We start from the raw sequence: 22808 nt of genomic DNA, 5'->3' as shown, positions 1-22808 counted from the left end.
TACCCCTGAACGCGCACAGCCCCCCCATTGACGTTCACTTTGAGTGGCTTTACCGATTCCGAGTTCCCTTGGCATATAAAGACTGAAGAATGCTTCGTGCCAGTTACCCCAAGACACCGCCTGCAGGCGGCTCTGATCTTTGCGGACAGCGGGTCAGCCGTACAGATGCGTCTGCGTCTCTCACTTCAGTCCTAGCCCTTGCTAACAACTCCGCACTCCAAGCTCACACGCGACCGCCTTCTGCTCTGTTTCATCACTTCCCGTGCCTTCCTCTTTCACGTTACCGAGGCCCTGTGCTAAACCCATCACCATATGGATGCGGATGTTACAGAGGGGACAGTCCCAGCTCCCGAAGACGCCGAGCCATCACATGCTATCAGGGCCCAACCCCGACTTTGCTGCAAACCCTCCCGCGGGCAAAGTCCGTGTGACTCCGCGCACAGTGAGTCCTAGCCAAGCCTCAACCCGCCAGAGCCCCACCGCTGTGCCTCAACGCCACAAGCCTAGGCACAGGAGTGCCGGGAAACGTCTAGGCCGCAGGACACACGCACAGCGCACGCACTAACCAGGGCGCAAGCGTCCAGGTACTAGAACGGTCGCCCACACGTGCATCCTGCCCACACACAGAGCCACCAACCACGCACAACCTCTCACGGCGAGGGGGGCGGGGAATCAGCGTCATACGGCAAGCGCAAAACCATGCCGTCACCAACAGCCCGAGATATGAAGGGATGCGCAAACGGCACAGCGTCCCAACCCTTTGGCCTGATACCCAAAGTCACAAACCCCAGAAGTCAGCCACGACGGCAAGTCCAATGCTCAGCACCCGGGCCGACGGCAGCTTCGCTCGCGCCGCCAACCCGGCCATAACCACACGCTGCCGACCAAAGTCCAGGGCAGACATAGCAGCGAGACACACCACATCCCACACAGGTGGCGCAAGCCCCGCAGGCGGGCGCACTAACCACAACTCCTCACGAGAGAAGGCACTTAGAGCCTCCTCCGGCAGGAAACCCATAGCCATCCCCATACTTTCCCGCAGTGACAGCGCAACAGTGCAGTCCCAAAACCAGTGACGCCGGTCCCCATCCTGCATGTCAACCCCACACGCCCAACACGGGTCAACAGCAACGCCTCGCGCCCGCTCGCTAGCATGTCGTGGAAACGCCCAGCAAGCGTTGGCGGCCACACGCCACAGTGCTTCCTTATGATGATTCTCCCATTTCAGCGACCACAAGCGGGCCAAGGTGCACACGAAGGCCCCCGCCGCCAGGGCAGCCCCCACCCCCGACACACCCGCATCGCACACATATTGCAAATGCTTAGCCTTCAGGGCGGCTAACTGTGGAGCCATTTGCAGCACGGTCCCCGCCTTCACCGTGTAGGCAGTGAGCAGGATGGGCGGCCCCCCGCACTGCAACCATCCAAGCCCCCGCACCACCTGTTGCACCGACTCCGCCGTAGCACTCACGACGTCGGCCACCGGGAGCGGCAGCGCGGCGGCAGGCCCCCGAGCCAGCTGGGCCGCACGCGCGGCGGCAGCCCAGCCAGCGGGAAGAAGGGCCACCGCCGCCGCAAACCGGTCGGCCGCCGCTTGAGGCGACGCCGGCCCCGGCAGGGGCGACGGCAGGCGCGCCCGTATGCTCCAGTGCAGCACCCGCCGCCACACAGCAGTCACATACATTTCCCCACACGCTTCACCAGACCGGGAGCCCTCCGCCCAAGGGCTTGTCAATGCCTGCCGCAGTTCGTTCAGGCCGTCATGCGCTGCAACCAGCTGGCCCACACACGCCAGTCCCGGCAGAGCGAACAAATCCGCGAAAGCCAATTCCCACGTGCGGCCGTCCACACACAGCGCCGGGTTAGCCCACAACGGCACATGACTCACCCACGCGCCCGGCTCGGGCGGCGCCACAAGAGTCACCGCGGGCAATGCAGTCATGGCTTTCAGCAGGCGCGCAAACGGCTTGCCCGCCGGGGTGAGCGGCTTATTCAGCACACGGTCCGCGGCCCCCCGCACCAAGAAACGCAGGGGCGTTGCCGCCGGGTGCACCTGGCGCAGCCACGCCGCCGCGATCCGGGTCCACGGGGGCACGTACGGCAGCAGACCACACACACCCAACACACACCGGACCGCGAGACCGGCTTGCCGCGCTTTCACATGCGGCACCAGCGGCAACAGGCCCGCCCCCCCCACCGCCGGAGGCAGTTGCATAAGGTCAATGGAGAGGCCAACCGGGCGTGCATGTGGGCTGGCATCAAACTGGGCCGGCGACAGTCGCCGATCCACCACCGCCGCCACCCTGGCTAGCAGCCGGTCCACAACGTACAGTTGGGGAAGACCCGCAAATTCCAAATGATACAGGACCTTGCCCAAAGCATAAGCCGACGCCGCGGCCGCCCGACCAAACATGGACACGGGCATGCGCGCGATTTTGCTCAGCACCCCCATCACGGCCTCAAACGTAACTGGTGGGGAGCATGCGCCCCAATCCCCGTAATGCACCCCTAGTGACTTGGCCGCCGGCACCACACGCCAGCCAGGGGGCAGGGGCGGGCCAGCCATGCCGGCCGGCAGGGCGCCAGCACCGCCGACCGTCCCCATCACCATCAGTTCAACTTTAGTCATATTTAACCGTTGTCCAGACGCCCGCCGAAACACATCCATGTCCGCCAGGAACCCCGGCACCGCCTGAAACCCCTCCAGAAACGGCGTGCAATCATCCGCATACTGGGACGCCAGCACCGACGCAAGGTTAGCGAGCACACCATGCCCCCGGCTGCGTAGCCATGACAGAAGGGCTTGTGCCACAGCGAGGTAGAGCAACGGAGCCAACGGGCAGCCCTGCCGCACGCCCGCCATCAACGGCACCCATCCTGACACACGTCCATTCACCAACGCCGCCCCACGTGTATCAGTTAACAGGCGGGACACCCACGTAAGAAAGCCCGCCCCCACGCCCATGCGCTCCAGACACGCGAGCAGAAAAGAGCGGTCCACCGTATCATACGCCTTGTAAAAGTCGAGGAAGGCCGCCACAGCCGGGGCCTTTTTGGCGGCTTTCAACAGGCCAGGAGTAAGTTGGAGCAAGAGGACGTTATCGGCAATGCGACGGTCCGTCAGAAACGCAGTTTGCTCAGGGTCTATGACACGCCCAAACACCGGTTGCAGTCGCAAGCACAACACCCGGGCAAGGGTGCGGTAATCGGTATCCGTCAGCGTGATGGGGCGATAATTAGAGGGCTCGGTAGGGTCGCCCGACTTAAAGAAGAAAGACCACACGCCATCCAGGAGCCCGTCAGGCACCCCAGCCCCCTCCCCCACCGCCGTAAACACATCCGCTAGGACCGGTGCAAAATCACTGACATAGTGTTGGTATAACTCCACCGGTATGGGTCAGGGCCCGCCGCGCGCCCAGCCGGCGCAGCGGCTAGCGCCGCGCGCACCTCCGCCGCCGAGACCGCAACCCGCCCCAGCTGATCCGCCTCTTCGGCTGTACACCGGCGCCCGTGCTGTTGCAGCGCATCCAGGACTTGCGTGCGGGCATCCGGAGCGGGCGGCGGCGCGGCACTGACGTCCCTCCAGTACCGCGCCATCACCTGCCCCATGACCGTGGGGTCGGATGTAGTGGTGCCATTGGGCTGTTTCAACTTGGCAATCACGCGCGGCCCACCCGCCGGCCGCAGCATGCGCGTGAGGAGAGGGCAGGGCTTCTCGCCGCCACGCAGCCACGCGTGGCGCGTACGTCGCGCCGCGCCGGCGGCCGCGGCCACGGCGGCCTCCGCCGCCGCGCACCGCGCCCGCACGGCCGCCTGCGCCGCCACCTGCACATCACCGCCAGCCTCCACCGCGGCGGCAGCTGCGGCCGCCGCATCAAGCGCGGCCGCCTCCCGCTGGCTGGCGGCCACACGCCTCGTAACAGCTTCCCGGCTCAGGCGGTTGGCGGACGTGGCGGCAGCCCGTTTAAGGGCCGGCCACCACTCCAGCAGCTCAACAGGATCAGTAGGGCGTGCCGCCAGGGCCGTACCCAGCCAGGCACGGTAGTCACGATCCAAGTCTTTGAAGTCCCGGAAACCGAGGTGGGCCCTGGGCAGGCTCCGAGCGGGTGGCGCGGCTTCAGGCGACGCCGCAAGGGCAACCGTCACAAGCATATGGTCGGAGGGCACCCCGGCGGCGACGCCGCACTCCAGGACCTGCGGTTCGAGGCCGCCACTGCACAGAATGCGGTCCAGCCGACTCGCCCCGTGGGGGTGGAAGAAGGTACACACGCGGCGAGCCGGGTGGCGCCGCCGTAACACGTCAATGAGGCCAGGGCACGCCGCCGCCAGCGCGGCGGCTGCGGGTCCGTCGCTGCGCGCCCGGCCAGTGACGGTGTCCAGCGCCACATCTGCCACAAAGTTGAAGTCAGCTGCCAGGAGGTGCTCGCCCGAGCCCGACGCCCGAAGGCCCACCCACTCACGAATGAAAGCCTGCTGCGCTGTGGATGCCAGGGGAAAGTAGGCTGACGTCAGCGTGAAGGTGTGGCCACCCCACTGCAACTGCAAACTAACACCGCGGCCCGCCCATGCGCCAGCCGCCACCGACACGGCAGCTGCGCCGCCAGCGAGCACCATGGCGCCTTGCTGCAGGAGGCTCGACCGAATGAGGATTGCCGTACCGCCAGTAACACGACGGCCCTCCGGCTTCTGGGCCGGCGCCCACCACGCAGTCCACTCTCGTGCATGCAGCCGCTGAGCGGCTGCCGCCAGGTCCGCCGTGACAAGGTCGATGTCCGAGTCAAGAACGTGCGTCTCTTGGAGACAGACCACATCCAGGCGCTGCCGTTCCCAGCAGCTCAGCAGGGCGTGCAGGCGCGAGCACCCCAGGTGGGGCACCCGCTTCCGCAGCCCCCGCACGTTATGCGACCCCACCCGCAAGGGCCGGGGCCCCGGAGCGGCCTGCTTCGGCCGCCGCATTACTGCTGCCCGCCCCCGGGCGGGGCAACCGAGCTAACGTCCATGAAGTCGCCAGGACCGCCCCGCCGGCCCTGACACAGCAGCTTCGCGTTGGCATCCGGCGCTGTCTCCGCATCCCCCAGCAGCCCCTGCCCGACGCCGCCCGCCAGGCCCTCATCACCCACACCACCGTCGCTGCTCCACCCCGCGGGCAGGACCGCCGGGCCCACGATGCCCCCCAAGCCCGCCGTTGACACCGGCGCGGCCGGCGGCGAGGTCGGCTCCACGCCCGCCGCAGCGGTGGCCTCTACGGCGGCCATCGTGCCACTCACGCCTGCTGTCGCGACCACCGCCGCGGCCGCCCCGGCCTCGGCCGCCGCCGGGGTGCCCGTGGCCCCGGCCGCTGCTGCCGCCGCCGCCGCGGCTGTTGCGGCGGCTCGCACCGCCGCCGCCGTCGCCAAGGCCTGTTTGGCCGCCTTGCTCTCCCGGATGGCCAGCGCCAGCGCCGCCTCGCCCGCCGCGGCCGCCGCCTGCGCCTGCTCCCGGCTCCGCTTGGGGGCCGCACGCCGGGCCGCAGCTGCCGCAGCGTCCAGCGCAGTCGGCGTCCGGTCCGGCATCACCTCATCGTCGTCAGGCATCGCCTCCATCGCGTCCTGGTCCACCAGCATGCGGAAGGGGTTGGGGTCAACCACCACCGCCGGCACCACGGCCGCGTTCGCGATCACCGCGGCGAAGACCGCCTGCACCAGCGACCGGACCACCATCGCGTCCGCCTCTTCAGCCGCGGACACCACGCGGCCGCGGACCTTCTGCTGCCACGGGCGGGCGTCGCGGCCGCGGCCGCTGCCGTTGCCGTTGCCTCGGCCGTCGAGCCCAAGGCCCGCCGCGGCACCACGGCCGCCACCGTCGCCCACGCCCACGCCCACAGCCTCTGCGGCAGCAGCCGCCGCCGCCTTCAGCACCCCCACAGCGGCGGCATCCGCGCCCGCGGCAACCGCCGCGGCGACCGCCGCCGCCGCGGCCTCCGCCGCCGCGGTCGCCCTCACGGTCGCAGCCGCAGCCGCGGCCGCAGCCGCGGCCGCCGTGGCCGCCGCGTCCGGAGCCGCCGTGGCCGCCGCTCGGGCGGCAGCCGGGGCAGGCGGCGGGCGGCGCACCCGGCGCACCTGGGCCCCCCGGGCCGCCTGCGCGAGGTACCGATCGATGTCCTCCCGCTGGAAGATCACCTGACGCCCCCACCTGCCCAGTCCCACCGCGAAAGCGTCGTCGGCCGATGGCAGGCGCGCGGTGTCGCCCACCTTCACCAGCACTTGCCCACTCTGCAGCACGGGCTGCGAGAACTGGTATGAGAACACGTCCCGCTTAATCTCCTCTACTGGGGTACTCAAGAGGTGCTGCACGAGGTCCCGCTGCAGTCCCTCGGGCAGTCCGTGGGGCAGGCCGCTCACGCGCAGCCACCGCTTGCCCTTGGGGGGCCCCGCCTCCGAGTACTGCGCCTCAGCCTCCCAGCGAAGGCTGGGGATATCACCGGCGGCGGGAGCCACCACGCCGCCGCCCTCGTCCAACAGCTCCGACAGCTTAGGCTCCAGCTCGCACGGGAAGGTGGCATCGAACTGGATGCACACCACCGCCGCTGCGGCACCGCCCCCGCCACCGCGGCTAGTCACCGGGATGCCGAGGCGTTGCGCCGGCCCATCCACGCCGGCCGCCGCCGCCGCCAGCAGCAACGGCTCCCACAGCAGACTAATGAGGCCATTCACCACCGCCTGCCGATTCTCTAGGAAGAAGGCGAGCGACTTGTCGCCCGAGTAAATTGCCCGAAATGTTTTCACGACCCAGTCACCGGCGTGCGCCTCGAGGTGCTGTAACACAGGTCGAGGCGTAGGTACTCTCAAGGCCTCAACCAACGGGCCTTTGCGGCGTTTCACGTTCATGTTACAAGTCGGTCTGAAACAAAGTCGGAGCCAAAGTCTGAACCAAAGTCTGAACCAAAGTCTGAACTGTATGCGTGCACGTCCCGCTTATGGGACGCGGAGACCATATGATGTACAGAGCTTCTACGGCATAGCGTGGTGCCTTAGGTCGGGGGTTGCCCGGTACCTGCTTGCCCGGCACGAACAGGTCCGGCCGGTGCGGCAGCCTCCGCTTGGCTTGCACGGGCAGCTGGCGTAGCTCACTCACCCAGTAGCTGGGCCACACCGGCACGATGATCACGCAGTCTACCTTCTCGTCCGCTACCTTGCGCAGCACCTTCCCCACCTCGTCAAACAGCGGGTTAATGTACAGAATGCCTCCCCCCGCCCACATAGCCCAGTCCTGCGCGAAGGCGTCCACGCCCAGTGTGTTGGGGCTCCAGTAGCGTGAGAAGAAGGCGCCCGGCACCTTGGTGGTTTGCTTGTCTGCAAACACGTCCATGACCGGGCTGTGCGGCCCTGGCCCGCGCAGCGCTAAGCAGGGCTCGCGCCACAGCGATTCGAACAACTGCTGGTTGAGACTCCACTGCGTGCTGTCTTCGTATTTGGATAGGGCGTCCGCCTCCTGCTGGGTAGGTGCCGAGCGCGGGAACCAGGCGAGCTGCACTTCCGCGCTCAAGCAAGCGCACGTCTCCAGCAGCGTGTCTACCGGCCCGGCGGCCCGGTCTAGCGGCCACGGCCCTTCATGCCCAGCACGCACGCCTCTGCGGCTTGGCTGTCTGTCTGGTACTGCAGTAGCCGCCCTTTCAGCAGCCCGCGGCCGCCCTGCGCCAGCCAGCCCACTACGTGAATAATGGTCTGCTGCAGCTCGCGCTCCGTGCTGGAGAACTGGTTGGCTGCCGTGAGCGCCAACTCGCTCTGGCTGAAGGGAATGCGCATGCGGCTCGCGTCGCCTGGGCCCAGTAACCCAGTTCCTCCCCGGGCAGCAGCACGCCTTGTCGGATGCGTCGCCGGCGGCTTGCAGCTGCAGCGCTGGCTTACGCGGCCACCAGGCCTTGCCGTTGCTGGTGCGCAGCAGGCGCACAAACAACTCGGCGCGCTGCAGGAACGCCCGCGGGTCGCCCACGGCTTCCTCCCAGCTGATCACGCCGGCCGCCGCACACCCAACTACACGCGCGTGTAGCGGTGCCGTTGAGACCGCGGGGCTCATGGCCATGATGCGGCCCGCCACGCGCGCCACCTCGCGGTAGGTGACACCTCCTCTTCCGTGCAGTTCCGCCACTTCGGTGGCTAGCGCCGCCACCTTCTCGGGCGGCACCTCAAACACCTCCTCTTGCGCGTCCACGATGAAGCCCAGGAATCGCACGCGGTGTGATGGGCTGAGTTGGCACTTTTCGAGGCTGAGGGTGAAGCCCAGCACCGTCAGCAGCCGCACGGTGCCGCCGCATAGCCACTGGCTCTGCCCACTGGTTGTCAAGAGTCATACAACATGCTCGGCACTCCAGCATGTACTGGTTAGTGGTGTATCCGTTCTGCAGTGCAATAGTCTAGACGCGCTTGGGATAGCTAACACTGTCGGGGTAGTAAGAGCTCTGGGGCAGCTCTGGGGCATGTCCATGCCAGCCTTGAATGCTGTGTTTGCAGTGTTGGGGGTGTTGGTCAGGTTGCGCCCAAGCACCCAGGTTGCGACAGTCGGAGACGTGGGGATCATCTGGTGCAGGTAAACGTTGCCAAGCCCAAAGTTAAAGGCCCCGTCGGCTGACTTAGTGATGCGGATCCTGGCAGGAAGGGTCAGCGACTGCGAGGCGGCAACCAGCTTGTTCATGAAAGCAGTAAGCCGATCCAGATCCAATTGCACGCCCGTTGTGTCAGCCCCTCGCACAAAGCAGCCGAGCACTGCAATATTCTGACCTGTCGCCACGCTTGCGTGTGTGCGTGCCCAATGTTGAGGATTTATTTTACGCCCTTCCTGAATTTACGGTAGGCATCTGGGCTCAGGTCCTCCTGCAGCTGCTTCACAGGCAGCCAGAGCTGGAAAGCGGCTTCCTGCTGCATGGAGGGTGGCATTTCTGACAGAGGTGTTTCAGGGCCGCTCAGCCTCTGGAGGGATCTGCACAGGCCTCTGAAGGGCTCTGAAGGGCTCTGGAGGGCCCTGGAGGGCTCTGGAGGGGTCTGAGGGCTCTGGAGGGCTCTGGAGGTTGGTAACAACCGGCCGCGTACTCCTGCCCTGCCGCTGCAAATTGTTTGTCATCTGCTGGGTTCTGGGAATTAGCTGCACCCTACGGGACTTTACCAACCTGCCTTGACACTGTCCCATCACACACGCATGAATGGCGGGCCAGTACCCAGTTGGCCCACTATCCAGTTGCAGAGGCCGTGGCAACCCACGCCATGCTGAAAGCCAGTCGAGGTGTATTAAAAAGTTAATGGATTCCAGACGTTGCATGTTTGTGAGGCCGGCAGCACTACATCACAGCCCAACGGTCGTACACGCACAATCGTCAGGGCGCAAAAGGCATACAGACGTAAAAATGTTTTAGCTTTTTGCAAACGCCTGAATTGCAAACGTCCAAGGATCAGGAAGTTGCTCACTTCCAACGTGGGTGTGTGGACCGGACGTTGTCTGAGTGACCTAGCACGGCAACCACTGCTGGTCTCGATGTGTGTGAGGGGCCCGGTATGAGAATGCAGCTCACAAGTAAGGGTGCGGCAACGTATGAGCTGGTGTAACAAAACGAGATGCGGCAGGACAGTTGAGACGCGAAAGGAAAATCCAGATGGACGCCTGGGCCGGGGCGAGGGTCCGTCTTGCCGCGTCGCAGTTGCGCTCTCGCCGATTACAACTTGCAAGCGGAGGGCTGCCGTGCGCCCTCCGTGGCCCCTCCCCGCGCCCCTCCCCCCCCCTTCCTTCTGCGCCTCCACCGGACTGCGCCCACCCGCCCCCAGCGCCTGTAGCTGTCTTCTGGCGGGGTCGCGCGCTCGAAGGCCCATAGATGCACAGGACGCACACGCGCGCACTCTTGACGCTCCCAGCGTGCTAGTGCTGCAAGTAACCTGGCAGGGCAACGCCCGCCCAGCCCACACTCCCAGCCAGACGTGTGTGAAAGAGCTTAGCACCCCATTCCGCTTACAAGTTGGATTCCGCGAGAGCGCGACTACGAGCTATCGAGCTATCGGGATACATGATTGATGCTTGTAGCGATATGGGTAGCGATATGGGTAGCGATATGGGAATTCCAGTCGCGACTTGCGGAGGGCGAGCGAGCTCGGGTGCTTGCTAGGCCTCTGGGCTTTCATATTGCCAAGGAATGATAGCTTTACAGTTTGGCAAGCTCGCTGCCTGCTTGCTAAACGCGAGGGGAATGATGGAATGATGGAAGCTGGTGGCCGATTCCGGCCGATTCCCCCATATCCCTGTGTTCTAATTAACATGTGGAGACTTGTTGTTACTTATAATCAACCGACACACATGGCTTCCCTAGCTAGCAAGGCAAAATTCGGAAACGCATATCCTCGAAAGCCCTTCGTTGCCGGCAACGTTTCGAGCCTCTTGCGTCCTGTCAAGCACCGCCTGTGTTCAAACGCGGCCACGGATGACCCTGGACCTGCAGTTTCGAGCGCCAAGACGGTACGCTCCGCGCGGACTATTCTCCCTCAGGTTCTTCCCCTTCACGAACCCCTGCCTATTCCTATGCAAATGGACGAGAAGGATCATGAAATCAGGAGCCTGAAGTCGCAACTCGAAAAGGAGCGCGCTGGACGCGCGCGTGACCTTGTCTGGGTGAGGACGCGAGCTCAGCAAGCGTTGGAGTACTATCATTGCTGTAACCTGTACCGATGATGCGTTGCCAAATTGCTTGCAGTACCTTATCATCACGGTGCTTCTTATGGCCGCGCTTATCCGCTTCCTGCGGTTTCTCCTTGCTGGGCAATGATGGCGCAGTTCGTCAGTGTAGTGATGGAGCTTTGCATCTGGTCGGTCGTGATCTGGGCCATCTACGCACCCGCACAGCCCGACCTGCTGAACGTGGCCGGCCTCGCTTTCGGATTCAAAGTGGTGGACTCACACGGGTATGACGCCGGTCTGGGAGAGGGGTCAAACGGCACAGCCTGGTTACCTGCCTTGGCCTTGTCGTCCGGTCCCCAAACTCCGGCTATAGATCGGGCGAACGTGGTCCCGGGCGTACGACACGGCCTAGACTGGTCTAGCTCGCGTGTTCCGCCCAGCTTGGGCACGGTCGCTTGCCGGTCGTCAGGCCGACCTCCGAATCAGCTACCAGCGTTCTATAAGTATCACCTTGATACTATAGAAACCTCAAACATTTTGTTTGCGGCCTATTCGGTGACGTCGCGGTGAACAGGCTTCTCAAGTCTGCACAGTTACCGCGCTTTGATGCCAATTATTGTTGCCGTCATCAAACATACATGCAAGGAGACTAGAAACATGCTCCCGGGCTTAAGAGTGCGACCCTGGCGAAAGCATGCCTCGCGAAATGTGATGACAGCCACCCTCGCAGAATGCGACAGGAGTCAAACTTTTGCATCCTTATATGTCATATAAGTTAATTCCTGAAAGAGGGAGGCTAAGTCTACGCGAGCGTGGAGAAACAGGTGTGGACATGTTTTTGCCCCTCTTCAGAAGACCGGCGTCATACCCCTGTGTGGTGGACTTGATGTCTACGATATTGCAGTACCTCTTGAAGGCCATAGTAGGCAAGCTGATCGATTTCTGCCGTCAGCAGCTGCCAAAATCGTTCCAGCTCTGGGCTGTTGGGTTGGGGGTTGGCAAACATGCCTCTGCCTCTCCGTGAGGTGGGGTGCTCTGAGGTGGCAGGGGGGGCGCTCGGACTGTTTCATGTGCGGTGTCGTTCTCAAGCACATGTGTTGAGGTTGTAGTGGCTTTCTGCGTGCCGACACAGCGCTGGGCAAAGCACTTAGCATTGCCCCGCCACACCACACTGTGAGCTAGCACTCTGAGCACGTGAGTGGGCTACACACGCGGGCGGTTGGGGTTTTGACACGTTGGGTGACATGCATCGCACAAACACAACGTGATGCATTGCTGCATAACAGACGATTTGGTAGCAAGCACCAGGTGGCACAGGTTGCTGGCCATGCAAGGAGAGGTCTAGTGGACGAATCAATGGGAATGTTCTTTCTGTGGACAGGCTGATCTGGTTGTTGCATAATTAACCGGCAGTTGGGGGGTTGTGCCTGCAGAACTACATGGCAGGTGAATGGCAGTATGCCATGACGTTTGGGCTCTCAACTGATACCCGACCATGCCACACGGTTGGCTAGGGAGACAGGCGTTCTCCATTGACTATGTAGCATAATATTGTGGTTTGTGGCCTCGGCTGCACCATGAGTGTGCCGTCATGGCCTGCTCTGTCGGCGACAGCTAAAGATTGGGCCTTCAGTGGTGTTAGAGGGACACAGCTTTTCCAGTCCCTAGTATATTTTGTGTGTGATGTGAAAGCGTATGGTGAGTTGAGAAGGGTCTCCAGCTGGGAGGCCCGAGGAACACCAGGCCTAGCGGGGCAGGGCATGACACTACCCTATGATGGGTCAAGAGTGGGCTTACCAGATAGCACAATATGATGATGTGTTACATGATTAGAAGAGAAGTGTGCATTCCTTCTCCCCATAACAAGACTAACCAAGCCGCCAGGGCTCCTTGTCTCTCCTGTTAGATCCAGTGTAGGATTTTGTGCACACGTCTGTCCACGTCTGTCCACGCCTTGCGTACCGCCACTAGACAAGTCCAGCACGTGCAGTGCAGTCAGCGCCTGGTCCAGCCTGCAGGTTGGGCCAGCCTGCCACGCCGCCCGCCAGATTTTTAGCCACTCATCTCTTCCATTCCAAAGTGTGCCTCCTGGCGTGTTTTGGGGGTCTGGCCCAGCCCGCTTTCAAGGCTGCGACCAAGTGTAACTGACTATTTGCGTCCTGATACCCTACCCATCGGCCTGCCATTATTTTTGAGGGTGTTTGCTGTGAGAAAATGCTGGTCAAAGGAGATGCACTTTGTGGGGTGGGTGAATGAAACGCGTTGACTCGTACGTGAAAGAATAGCCAGGGTGCCCAGCACCTTTACTTTTTTGCAAGCGCCAAGACCGGCCAAAGGGATGCGAAGCACGGGACCGGTTTGCCCCCCATTGTGCAATCTCCCCAAGGTGCATATGCGTAATGCATCACCTTCATTAGATAGATCGAAGTGATCTGTATTATCTCGAGGACGGTTCCCCTGAAGCGCAGCGAGTGAGCTAAATGCACCACCAGCAAGCTTGCCTGCGGACGCGAGGTACTGTGCATCGCTGAGATCATTGGATATATTGATCAAGTATTTATTTGTAGGACATAGTATGTGCGTGCCAGCCCTGCAGGTGTACGTCGGCGGGATCCCCACGGCGGCGACCGCGTTGATGGCCCGGTTTGAAGAGCGCCTGCGCTACCTCTTTGCCAGTGGGGCGGCAGGGCAGGCGGCGGGGCAGGCGGAGGCGGCGGGGCAGGCGGAGGCGGCGGGGCCGGCCCCCGGGGCACGGTGCACGTGCTGTGGCACTACCACTTCTCCGCCTTCTGCCGAAAGCGCTGGGCTGCGTTCATCCAGCGCGACCACGCGCTCCACCAGGTCGCCAAGCAGCTCACGGGTGGCAGGCCCAAGGAGGAGGTGGTGGTGGGGTGGGGTTTGTGGGCCTTCCAGGGAGGGAAGGGCGGCTCCCCCATCTCTGTCAGGGGCGGGCGCGCACCAACAGGGCGGCTCATCAAGCTGCTCCGTGAGCGCTACACCAAGCATGTGTTCATCATCAATGAATACAAGACCTCCAAGGTGGGTGGGTTGAGTGGGATTGCAATTGCTGGTTTGTGGGTGGGCTGCTGGGTTAATGCCTGGCTTTAGCGGAAGCCCTTGTGTGGCCCCCCTCCCTCCCACCCTCCTGACCATGCAGACCTGCTACAACTGCGGATGTCAGGAGATGGCCATCAAGCGGCTTGGGGGGCTGAAGGAGGGGCAGCGGCCCTGGTCGGTCAAAGTCTGCAACGACTGCTTGACGACCTGGGTGAGGACTGTGCATGTGCAGGGACGGCTGGGCACTGGGGACGGATTGATTGACAGGTTGACGGTTGGGACAGCTCATGTGCGCTCTCTTCTTCCTCCCCGTTCCCCATCCCCAGAACCGCGACGTTTCTGCCACCAACGTGATCCGTGTGCTCCTCCTGCTGAAGCTGATGGGCTTCGAGCGGCCGACCAAGCTGCAGCGGCCACCATGGCCGCCACCGGCGGTGTGGCCGGGCTGAGAGCCTGAACGGCGCTAGCAGGGCGTGGGGCTGAGGGTGCACGTGTCGATTGGCGGTGAGTGACGTGACTAGTTTGTTAGCTGCGGGTTAGCACGGACTGTGCACCCCACCCAACCAGCCACGTCCGGATTTGCGGGGATGCCAAAGGCCCCCAACATAGAGGCGTGTGCTTAGTAGGCACCCGCGTCAAGGTGGCTGGGTTGATAACGACCCGGGAGGGGAGGGCTCAGCCCTTTTCCTGCCTCCCTAAGGCAGCCACCTCCTTGTTGAAAGAGTTGAGAGCACCATCAGGCCTTCCTCCTCCATGTAAGACTTATGTAGACATGCTCCGCTCCTGGAACAGGCCCCAGCTGACGGCAGTCAGCGTGGCAGACGACTGCATGCCCCCGCCGCCAAACACGGCCTGGACAAACGAGGAGGGTGCCACGGCGCCCGCGCCTGCACCGGTGAAGACCTCGCCATGGCGCCTTGCCAGGGTGGGCAGCAGCCCAGGAAGGCGGGCCATGGACGTGCTGTCAAGGGGCACATAGATCGGCGTGAAGGAGGGGCTGGGGGTCAGCGTGAACAGACGTGCGTGATGCTGTTCCCAGCGCAAGGACGCAAGTGTAACGCCGGCTCTAGTTACTTGTGATCATAACCGAGCGAGCTTACCTCAGGAATCTTGCGGGCCTTCTGGCCGCCGAGGGAGAGCACGCCTAGACTGTAGACTAGCTTGGTTATCCCCCAAGAGGAACTCGAATACATGAATGAAACCGGTGGGAATATGATCCCCACGACCTTAAGTTAATAAGTGTCCTCAAAGCGGCCCGACCGATTGGTACTTAACGCGGGCTCGGCAAGGCCCGTACAGAGATGGATCATGCGCGTAGCGCGAGGTCCAAATACTACGCTCTGTAATCATAGCGAATCTACACTACTTAATATGTTATTGGGCATATCGTGATGCCAGCGGAAGCGTCGCTTAGCGTACTAAGCTTGCCGACACGAACCCTGCACTAAGTCGGGCAGGCCCGTGTTACAGCAAGCCGCTGTGTGTCCTCTTGCGTCAACGGCTGCACCTGCATCAGTTGCTGCACCTGCGCCCCCAGCTGATCGCGGCGTGCCTCAAGGCCTGCGAGAATCTCCGCGGCCCATTCCATGTGCCGCATGCTGGCCTTCTTGTATGTGGCCTGCGCCCCCTTGACCTCCCGCAGCAACAGCTCTGCGGCCCTTTTCGACGCACGCTGGGTGTTGACGTAGTCAACGAGGGCGGTCCAGGCTTGCGCGGCGGCGGCCCCGCCCGCAGGGCCAGCGCCCTGTGCCGCCGCCACAGCCGCCGCGCCCGCGGCTTGCGCGGCGGCGGCCCCGCCCCCAGGGCCGGCGCCCTGTGCCGCCGCCGCAGCCACCGCGCCCGCGGCTTGCGCGGCGGCGGCCCCGCCCGCAGGGCCGGCGCCCGCGCCCGCAAAAGCAGATGCGTGACCAGATGCCATGCAACGCAAAGCCTCGACATGTTGTGCGCCCCTCTACCAGTCTTGCGACAGCTTGGCAGCATGCAGATTGTGAGCGGCTGCGGAGGGGCTGTGATGAGCGGACGGGCGCTGGCGGGTCATAGCTCCCCCACCTTTCTCCTCCTCCGCCTTCTCAGCTTCGTCTCGGCGCCACGTCGGTGCCATGGCTGGTTCAGACGCGCCCGGACCAGGAAGAAAGAGGTGTGAGAGCGAGCCGCTACAGAAATGGACAACGGTGACAGGCTCTTTATGACGGCTCGCCGTCTGCTGTGTCTTTGTAGCACATTTACTATGTACAGAAGTTATACTGCGCAAAGCCATGGCTTGCTTTTTGGGCAACCTCGCGAAAGTCAATTGGCCATGGACGTGCGAAGGCACTTCTCGAATTTTCCCCATGTACTCAAAAAAGTGCAACTACTGAAGAGACAGGTTTTCTTGTTGGCAATGGGTCAATATGGACGGCTGCACCACACTCTGTGGCTCTGTGGACCACCAAAACATAACAATGCCTCAATAGCAGGACATGCCACCACCGGCGCCACTGCTGTTGCCCTGCCCACCGTCGCCGTCTTGGTCCTGGTCCGCCGCGGCCTTGGCCTCCTTGATGGTGGCGGGCGCCAGGCCACCCATGCCGCAGCGTACGACCTCCGCCAGCTCCCCCGCGGGCATGCCCAGCAGGCGCGGCAGCGCCATCACCACAACCATTACCGCCGGCCCGTCCCACGGCTTCTGGTGCGCCAGCACGTTGCGGCAGAGCCTGAGGGGTTGTTTGGGTGGAGCGCGTGCCGACAGGTGCGTGCGACTTCAACTGCTTGCCTTTACCCCTCGTCCACAGCAGACAGACACGTAAACACAGCAGGAGGGGCAGCGGCTGCCGCCTGCCAACCCCTCCACATCCATCGCCCTCGTCCCACATCCTCGTCCCGCACGCATGTATGACACAGTGCATTGCCGTCCGCACCCCGATGCATGCGGTCATCCCTACCGGCGAGTTGCCCAGTCAGCCCCACACCCACCATAGGAAGAACACTAGGAAGTCGAGGTTGCATTGCAGTTTCTTCTTCGCCCTCCCCTCGCTCTCGTACCAGTGACAGGCCGCCGTGTTGGCAGGCGAGCGAAGCGCCTATAACCATCACACAAAACGCCACCGCCGGGTAAATACATAGCTTGGGCAAGCAATGAGTTCCTTTGCGCAAAACCACTCTGGTGCCATCTGCAGCGCCCGTGCAAACTATTGCGGGACCTGCATGCCCCAGCTACCCGCTGTAAGCTACCAGCGCTCGTGCACGGCCCTGGACTCCTCTGCCCCCCCTCCAGCCATTCCTCAACGCCCTGCTTGCCTGAGAGAAAGCGCCCAGCGCCTCCCAGCGGCTGGCCAGGCTGCCGGTGGTGTTGTCCGACTCCCCAGCCGCGACCACAGGCAGCTGCGCCCCAATCTTCTCCGCCAGGCTCTTGCACATGGCACGACATCAAAGCAAGTACAAGGGTACTGGGCGCTTTGCATTAAGCAGTATAATGCGGCAAGTCAGCGGCAGCAATGCTGCTGCTGCTGTCCCAACACGTCATAGCCGCCGTCATCCAACAGCAGACAGCGCAGGCTGCCACACATGCATACGTACACATGAGCCGGCCGCCTGTCAGCCCGTACACGGCTTGACACGGCAAGCCACACCGCCACCGACATGTACGGTACGCCACACCGCCCGCCCGCCGACATGCCGCTCACCTGCAGCATGACTGTGAACTGATCAACACCGCTGATGCGCTCGGGGACAGCGCCCTTGCGCCTGGGCCGCAGTCCGAGCAGGTAGTCCGCCACCTCGCCCAGCTGCACCAGCAGCCAGCCCCAGTCCAGCTGGATCAGCGTCAGGCCCCCACTGATGCCAGTCCAGTTCGTGCGCAGCTTGCCGCCACGGTCTATGATAGCCTGCAGACGTGGACGGGAGGACGTGCGTGTATATGGCAAGGCTCCTATTACTTGGGGCACTGATACAGGGGGCACCGCCGTTTGCCAGGGCAGGGTCTGCAGTGGCCCCGAGAGAAATCAAAAGAGGAGAGCTGCAGGACTGGCAAAGAACGTATTCTGCACACTAAGCAGCCTTGCGCAGTGGACTGGGACGGACCCGTGGGGGCAGTGCGCGAAGGTGGCTCGTAGGTGCGTGGGGGCGGTGTGACTTGCAGGCTAGCGGTGGCCCATGCGTAACATACAAAGGCAACGCACGCACGCACGCACGCACCCTCAGGAGCTGCCGCTGGCTGGCGTTCTTGAGGTAGTAGCGCGCCCCCTGCTGGGTCTGTAGCAGGTGTGGCTGCAGGAAGCGCCATAGGCCCATGTCCATCAAGTCGTCCACCTGCACCCCGAGCGTCGGGGACGCCAGGTCCAGCACGTCGCCGCGCTGCGCGTCCGTCAGACCCGCCAGGCCCAGCTTCCACTCTTTCAGGCCCTAAATGCCCCGGCGGGTGGTGGCGAAGGGGCGAAGGGGAGAGCCATTGGTTGCGACTGGTGGAGGTGCTGGGGTGTTCGGGTGGGGCGGAACCACCGCAGCAGCCCCACGTACGTGCGGAAACATGAACGACACTGTACCTGGGTGTCAAACGCATGCCGAGCAACCGTGGACTGATCGACGCACGTACATACATCCTCTTCCGCTTGCTTCACACCCACCTCCTCCAGCATCTTTGTCTGCATGAACCAGGACACAAACATGCCCACGTCCACCAGCGCGTTCTCGGGCATCGAGCTGCGTGCCAGCCAAGCCTCCAACATCGTCGCGAACAGCGCTGGCGAACCCTCGCTCCACTCCAGCAGCCGCTCCATGTCGTCGCCATCGACGCCTGTGTGGGTGTCCTGGCCCTGCTCGCGCATATGCCGCTGAGCCATGTCGTTGGCCAGCTCATGCATCAGGGCGGGAGGGAAGGCTGACGGCAGGTGCACCTGCGGCCAACGCACGCACGCGAGCGGTACACAAGAGCGCGGTGGTACATAAGTCGTACAGAGCCCTTCGTCCGTACCGGTATGCATCCAGCTCGGACCAGCACCCCACGGCACCCACAGCGCACAAAAGCAGGTAGGCAGGTAAGCAGGTAGGGGGGTTGCCGCTGCTGGATGGTGACACGTGCTGGATGCTCCAACCCGACAGGGTCTACATGCAAGTAACCACCGTTGATGAGGCCAAACGCCTGGTGCGCACACGTTTGAGCGGTGCGTACGTTCGCGGCCCTGCAGACAGGGCATTGCCGCGCTCCTCAATTCACGACCTGACTGCTCACCGGCCAGGTCTGCATCAGCGGTGCAGTGCCGTTCACTGGCATGGCCGCCAGCGCCCCCCAGGCCGCCGACATGCTGCTGCCGGTGACGGCCCACAGCACGTGGTCAGCGCTGTTCACCAGGACCTGGCGCAGCACGCCGTCGCGAATGAAGGCCGCGCCCGAGGCGTCCAGGTCGCCGCGCGCGTCTGTGGGCTGCAGCAGGGCCTGCACCTCGTCTGCATGGGTATATACAAAGCGAGGAGCGTGAAGAAAGGTGGGGGAGTAAGGATGCGGATTGCATTTGAAGGGACAGCCCGACAAGCGCGGGCACGCCGTACCCACGCCGGGAGTAAGGAAGCATACGCCGCGGGCCGGTATACATACGGTGGCTGTGCGTGAAGGCAACAGCCGGCAAAAAGCCGTCCGACCGCAACCGTGCCCAGGCCTGAGTCATTGCCAATACTGCCAACACCCACGATTGGTTGCTCCCAACGCCCCGGCGGCACACTGACGCACCCAGCAGCACCAGCACGGGCGCCTGGAAGCCGCTCGTGAACATCTCCACCACGGCCCTGCCCGCCCGTGTCTGCGCGCCCGGCGCGTCCGGGCCGCTGTCCAGGACCTGGCGCACCCAGCGCCATGTGCCCTCCTCCACCGGCACCCCCGCCCGTGTCGCCCAGTCCACCACCGCCTGCGGGTACATAGGTCGTGCACAGTGGTGAAGGAGGTCAACGGATGTGAGGGTGAAGCGTAAGTTTTAATACGGGTACCTGCTGCCATCACACGTTACCCCACCCACATCCACTCTTACGCACGCACGCAGTCTGAGACGAGCCTCATACCATAAGGACATGCTCGTTACAATGACCCGCCCACCAGCAGCATGTCGTACAGGACTCCGGTGGCGCCGGCCTGGAGGAAGTTGGGTTTGCACTCTCATTGATGGATGGGCACATATGCGGTATGCGCTGCGGGGACGGTGGTATGCACGGCTGAAGACATGTGGACGCATCACGGCCATAAATAGTTCAGGGAAGGCGATTCCGCAAGGAAGTTCACATAACAGCAACTCCTTGTATCCAACGACACTCTCGTCGCACTTCCATAACACACGGATCAGCCCTAGCGCCTTCCGTGGCGCACTACATTCCAATAGCAAAAGATCGCAGGCAGCAGCCTACCTACCTGGCGTGTCAGCGCCACGCCGTTCAGCTGCAGCACTGCCATGCCCTCCAGGGGGTGGCCTGGCGGTTGCTGGCGCAGCGTTTCGGCCAGCACCGCCGGCACCACCTCGCGCAGCGTGTAGGACTTGCCGGTCTACGATCATGACATCATCACGTATAAAAAGGCGGGTCTGTGCCGCGAGTCCGCCGGTTCGCTGCTTTTGACAACGCGACGCGACACAACCAGGGTGCTTCAACAAGCAAACGCACCTTGATTAGCCCCGATATCCACAGTGTCGGCAATGCGCTCGTCTTCATTAAACCGAATTTCCGGCAGCGCAGCTTTGCCCACGACTGGATGCTCGCCACAGCAATGCCAGCGTCGAGGTACAGGTCGGTGCGGCCGTCTGGGGCTTTGACGACCCATAAGAAACCATCGGAAGGTTCACCCTTCACTGCGAGCTCCAAATCCATCTGGTCCAGTTTCCGGATTCCTGCGCGGTCGACGAGCCGGCCGGTCCCGAAAGCCGCGCAATATCAAATGCCAGCTCAGTAACGCATTGCGATGAAGCTCAAGGGGCCTTACCGCCCGTGATGTGCGCTTGAAGCGCAAATTTAGGTCGGCTTGGAGTGCTTTCAGTGAGTTTTTTTGCGACGAGTGCCCGCATTGTGCAGCTTCGTTGATTCAAGGCTAGTGGTAGCGAGCCAGCTTGACAGGAGGTGCGCCCTGAAGCCCACCCTGGAACCCGGTTGCACAAATAAGAACGAAGCATTCATAAAGGTGCTAATTATGACATCAGTGAGGGTGGGATTGCTGCTCTTCGAAACACCATAAGCCGGTGCTCGGCGATTGTGCATGAGCATGAGCATTCCGCATGCACCGCCCACCCATTCTTGGTCAACACATACATCCTGCATCGGTAGCTGGCACTACCGACAGCTTTAGCACTAGTATGCACATTCATTTCATGCGTAGGATAGGTGTACACGAAACTGAAGACACTTTGAAAGCCCTCGCAAAATCGAGCCACCACACACCACGCACGGCATGTCATCACCAGCCACTGCCTCACTCTGTCAGTGCCCGAGGAGTGCACACACGTACGCACGCACAGCCATCCAGCTAGCGTACATGCATGTCCGGCACACGCACGTGTGCACCATCAATCCATGGGGCTGCTACTGACCGGACCACGTGCCGGCACACATACAGCAGGTAGCGTACCAAGCAATGATGATCAACGGGTTGCTTGTCCGGAGGTGCGCCCTCCCTTTTGCCCTCGCCAATTCGCCACCTCCTTGCCGTCCCCAGTTGCCACTGTGGTTATCAACCGCGCCTCAATCAAAAACTGAACACCGACCGCTTAGCTAGTTTACTCTCCCTTGATGAGTTGATGATATGAAAGATCACGCGCGTCACTACCCTTCAGTTCTTCACATATAAAAGCAGGGCATGTCGAGTGCGAGTACTCAGCGCGTACCAACTACCAGGGCGTTACGTAGGCAGCAGTCTTCACAGCGCGTTACTACTACACTGTATCGTACGCGGCGTGTTTTACTGCCCAGTGGACGGTGGGGTCACCGCGTCCATGCATTGCGTCCACAGTTCCACACTGGTCGTAGCAATGCACCAGAATCGGTCGTGGCAATGCACCAGCATTGGTCGTGGCAATGCACCAGCGCCGAATACGGTACGTAGCCCGCTATTACGGTAGTTGGTGCTGTACAACGCACGGCAGGCGACGGCTTGTTTTGGCCAGCAGCCGGGCGCGCCACCCCAATTCCGACGCCACCACCAATACCACGCAGGACGCCGTGCATGCAGCAATGCAGCATGCATCCACCCAGCAGCCACAACCCCCATTACGGGGACGCTGATCAGCTTTCCGCTCGCGGCAGACAAGACCATCACTGGCTTTCAGCAGTCCGTCGGCATCCCCTGGTCGCCGCGGGTCGCGTTTGCCGGCCCAACGATGTGGCGGACGAGGCGATCGGCTCGTACTCAGGCAGGTTGCGGCGGCCCTTCGCTAGCTACTACTTGACGACTTGCGCGCGTCACGTGATGGTAGCGGTAGTAATAGCTAGAAGGTGGGCATGAGGTCCTGGATACCACTGCATGCCGGTGTGACATCTTCAGTATGACCTGTCCACTCCATCCTGCGCTGAGCCTCCATACCGGAACACCGCGCTTGCACACGTGCGCGTAAGGGGCGTTCCCGTACTGCAGCAACGGCGCTGCAGTCGGGGAAAGCCCCTAGGTACGCGCACGTGTGCAAGCGTGGTGTTACGGTATGGAGGCTCAGCGCAGGATGGAGTGCGTGGACAGGTCATACTGAAGTTGTCACACCGGCACGCAGTGGTATCCAGACCTCATGCCTAATTCCAGATTTTCTAGCCATTACTAGCAAGTATTTCTCATGATTGCTGCTAATATCCCGTGACGCGTGCAAGCCATCAAGTAGTAGGTAACGAGGGCCGGTGCCGTGACCTGCCTGCATACGAGCCGATCGCCTCGTCCGCCTCATCGTCGAGACGACCCGCGGCGACCACGGGAATGCCAGACTGCTGTAAGCCCGTGATGGTCTTGTCTGCCGCGAGCGGAAAGCTGGTCAGCGTGACCGCCGCCGGTCACCCTGTGGCGGACAGGTAGGCAGACAGCAAGCCGGCAAGGAGCCCAAGGGAGCGAACATGTGAGCAAGTGCAACATGTGCACCCTGATGGGCATGGGCATGGGCATTTCAGTTTGGGGCAAATGGTGAGGGGCGCGCGTG

At 62.6% G+C, this 22808-nt stretch overlaps 5 protein-coding genes across 5 annotated transcripts in view; 1 reads left to right on the top strand and 4 right to left on the bottom strand.

The window, feature by feature from the left end:
- Positions 1 to 50: 50 nt before the first annotated feature.
- On the bottom strand, positions 51 to 10182 carry CHLRE_10g465793v5 (uncharacterized protein). The gene is made up of 8 exons (XM_043067251.1): positions 9782 to 10182; positions 8456 to 8756; positions 7840 to 8311; positions 7033 to 7506; positions 4991 to 6794; positions 3448 to 4793; positions 1897 to 2053; positions 51 to 1372 (listed from the first exon to the last, which is right to left on the bottom strand). Exons 1-8 carry the CDS (start codon positions 9834 to 9836, stop codon positions 1323 to 1325), a joined length of 4659 nt encoding a protein of 1552 aa, XP_042920648.1. The 5' UTR covers positions 9837 to 10182; the 3' UTR covers positions 51 to 1322.
- A 2660-nt stretch (positions 10183 to 12842) lies between these two features.
- CHLRE_10g465763v5 (uncharacterized protein) lies at positions 12843 to 15047 on the top strand. The gene is made up of 5 exons (XM_001698582.2): positions 12843 to 13228; positions 13309 to 13671; positions 13790 to 13900; positions 14016 to 14193; positions 14482 to 15047. The coding sequence occupies exons 1-4, from the start codon at positions 13208 to 13210 to the stop codon at positions 14136 to 14138; spliced, it is 618 nt and encodes a 205-aa protein (XP_001698634.2). The 5' UTR covers positions 12843 to 13207; the 3' UTR covers positions 14139 to 14193; positions 14482 to 15047.
- A 3-nt stretch (positions 15048 to 15050) lies between these two features.
- Positions 15051 to 15672, bottom strand: CHLRE_10g465757v5 (uncharacterized protein). The gene has a single exon (XM_043067250.1). The coding sequence runs from the start codon at positions 15605 to 15607 to the stop codon at positions 15134 to 15136; it is 474 nt and encodes a 157-aa protein (XP_042920647.1). The 5' UTR covers positions 15608 to 15672; the 3' UTR covers positions 15051 to 15133.
- A 148-nt stretch (positions 15673 to 15820) lies between these two features.
- Positions 15821 to 20842, bottom strand: CHLRE_10g465750v5 (uncharacterized protein). Its single transcript, XM_043067249.1, has 12 exons — positions 20624 to 20842; positions 20308 to 20531; positions 20060 to 20191; positions 19751 to 19786; positions 19391 to 19565; positions 18896 to 19110; positions 18291 to 18560; positions 17863 to 18069; positions 17352 to 17552; positions 16966 to 17076; positions 16642 to 16748; positions 15821 to 16382 (listed from the first exon to the last, which is right to left on the bottom strand). The coding sequence occupies exons 2-12, from the start codon at positions 20353 to 20355 to the stop codon at positions 16136 to 16138; spliced, it is 1749 nt and encodes a 582-aa protein (XP_042920646.1). The 5' UTR covers positions 20356 to 20531; positions 20624 to 20842; the 3' UTR covers positions 15821 to 16135.
- Positions 20808 to 22808, bottom strand: part of CHLRE_10g465726v5 (uncharacterized protein) — a 3575-nt gene continuing 1574 nt past the window's right edge. The window contains exon 4 of the mRNA XM_043067248.1: positions 20808 to 22625. Within this exon, the coding sequence (XP_042920645.1) occupies positions 22492 to 22625 (134 nt within the window). The 3' untranslated portion in view covers positions 20808 to 22491. The remainder of the gene's footprint in view (positions 22626 to 22808) is intronic.

The sequence above is a fragment of the Chlamydomonas reinhardtii genome, chromosome 10 (genome assembly GCF_000002595.2).
Source record: "Chlamydomonas reinhardtii strain CC-503 cw92 mt+ chromosome 10, whole genome shotgun sequence".
NCBI lineage: Eukaryota > Viridiplantae > Chlorophyta > Chlorophyceae > Chlamydomonadales > Chlamydomonadaceae > Chlamydomonas > Chlamydomonas reinhardtii.
This window is presented reverse-complemented; position numbering and strand designations above follow the sequence as displayed.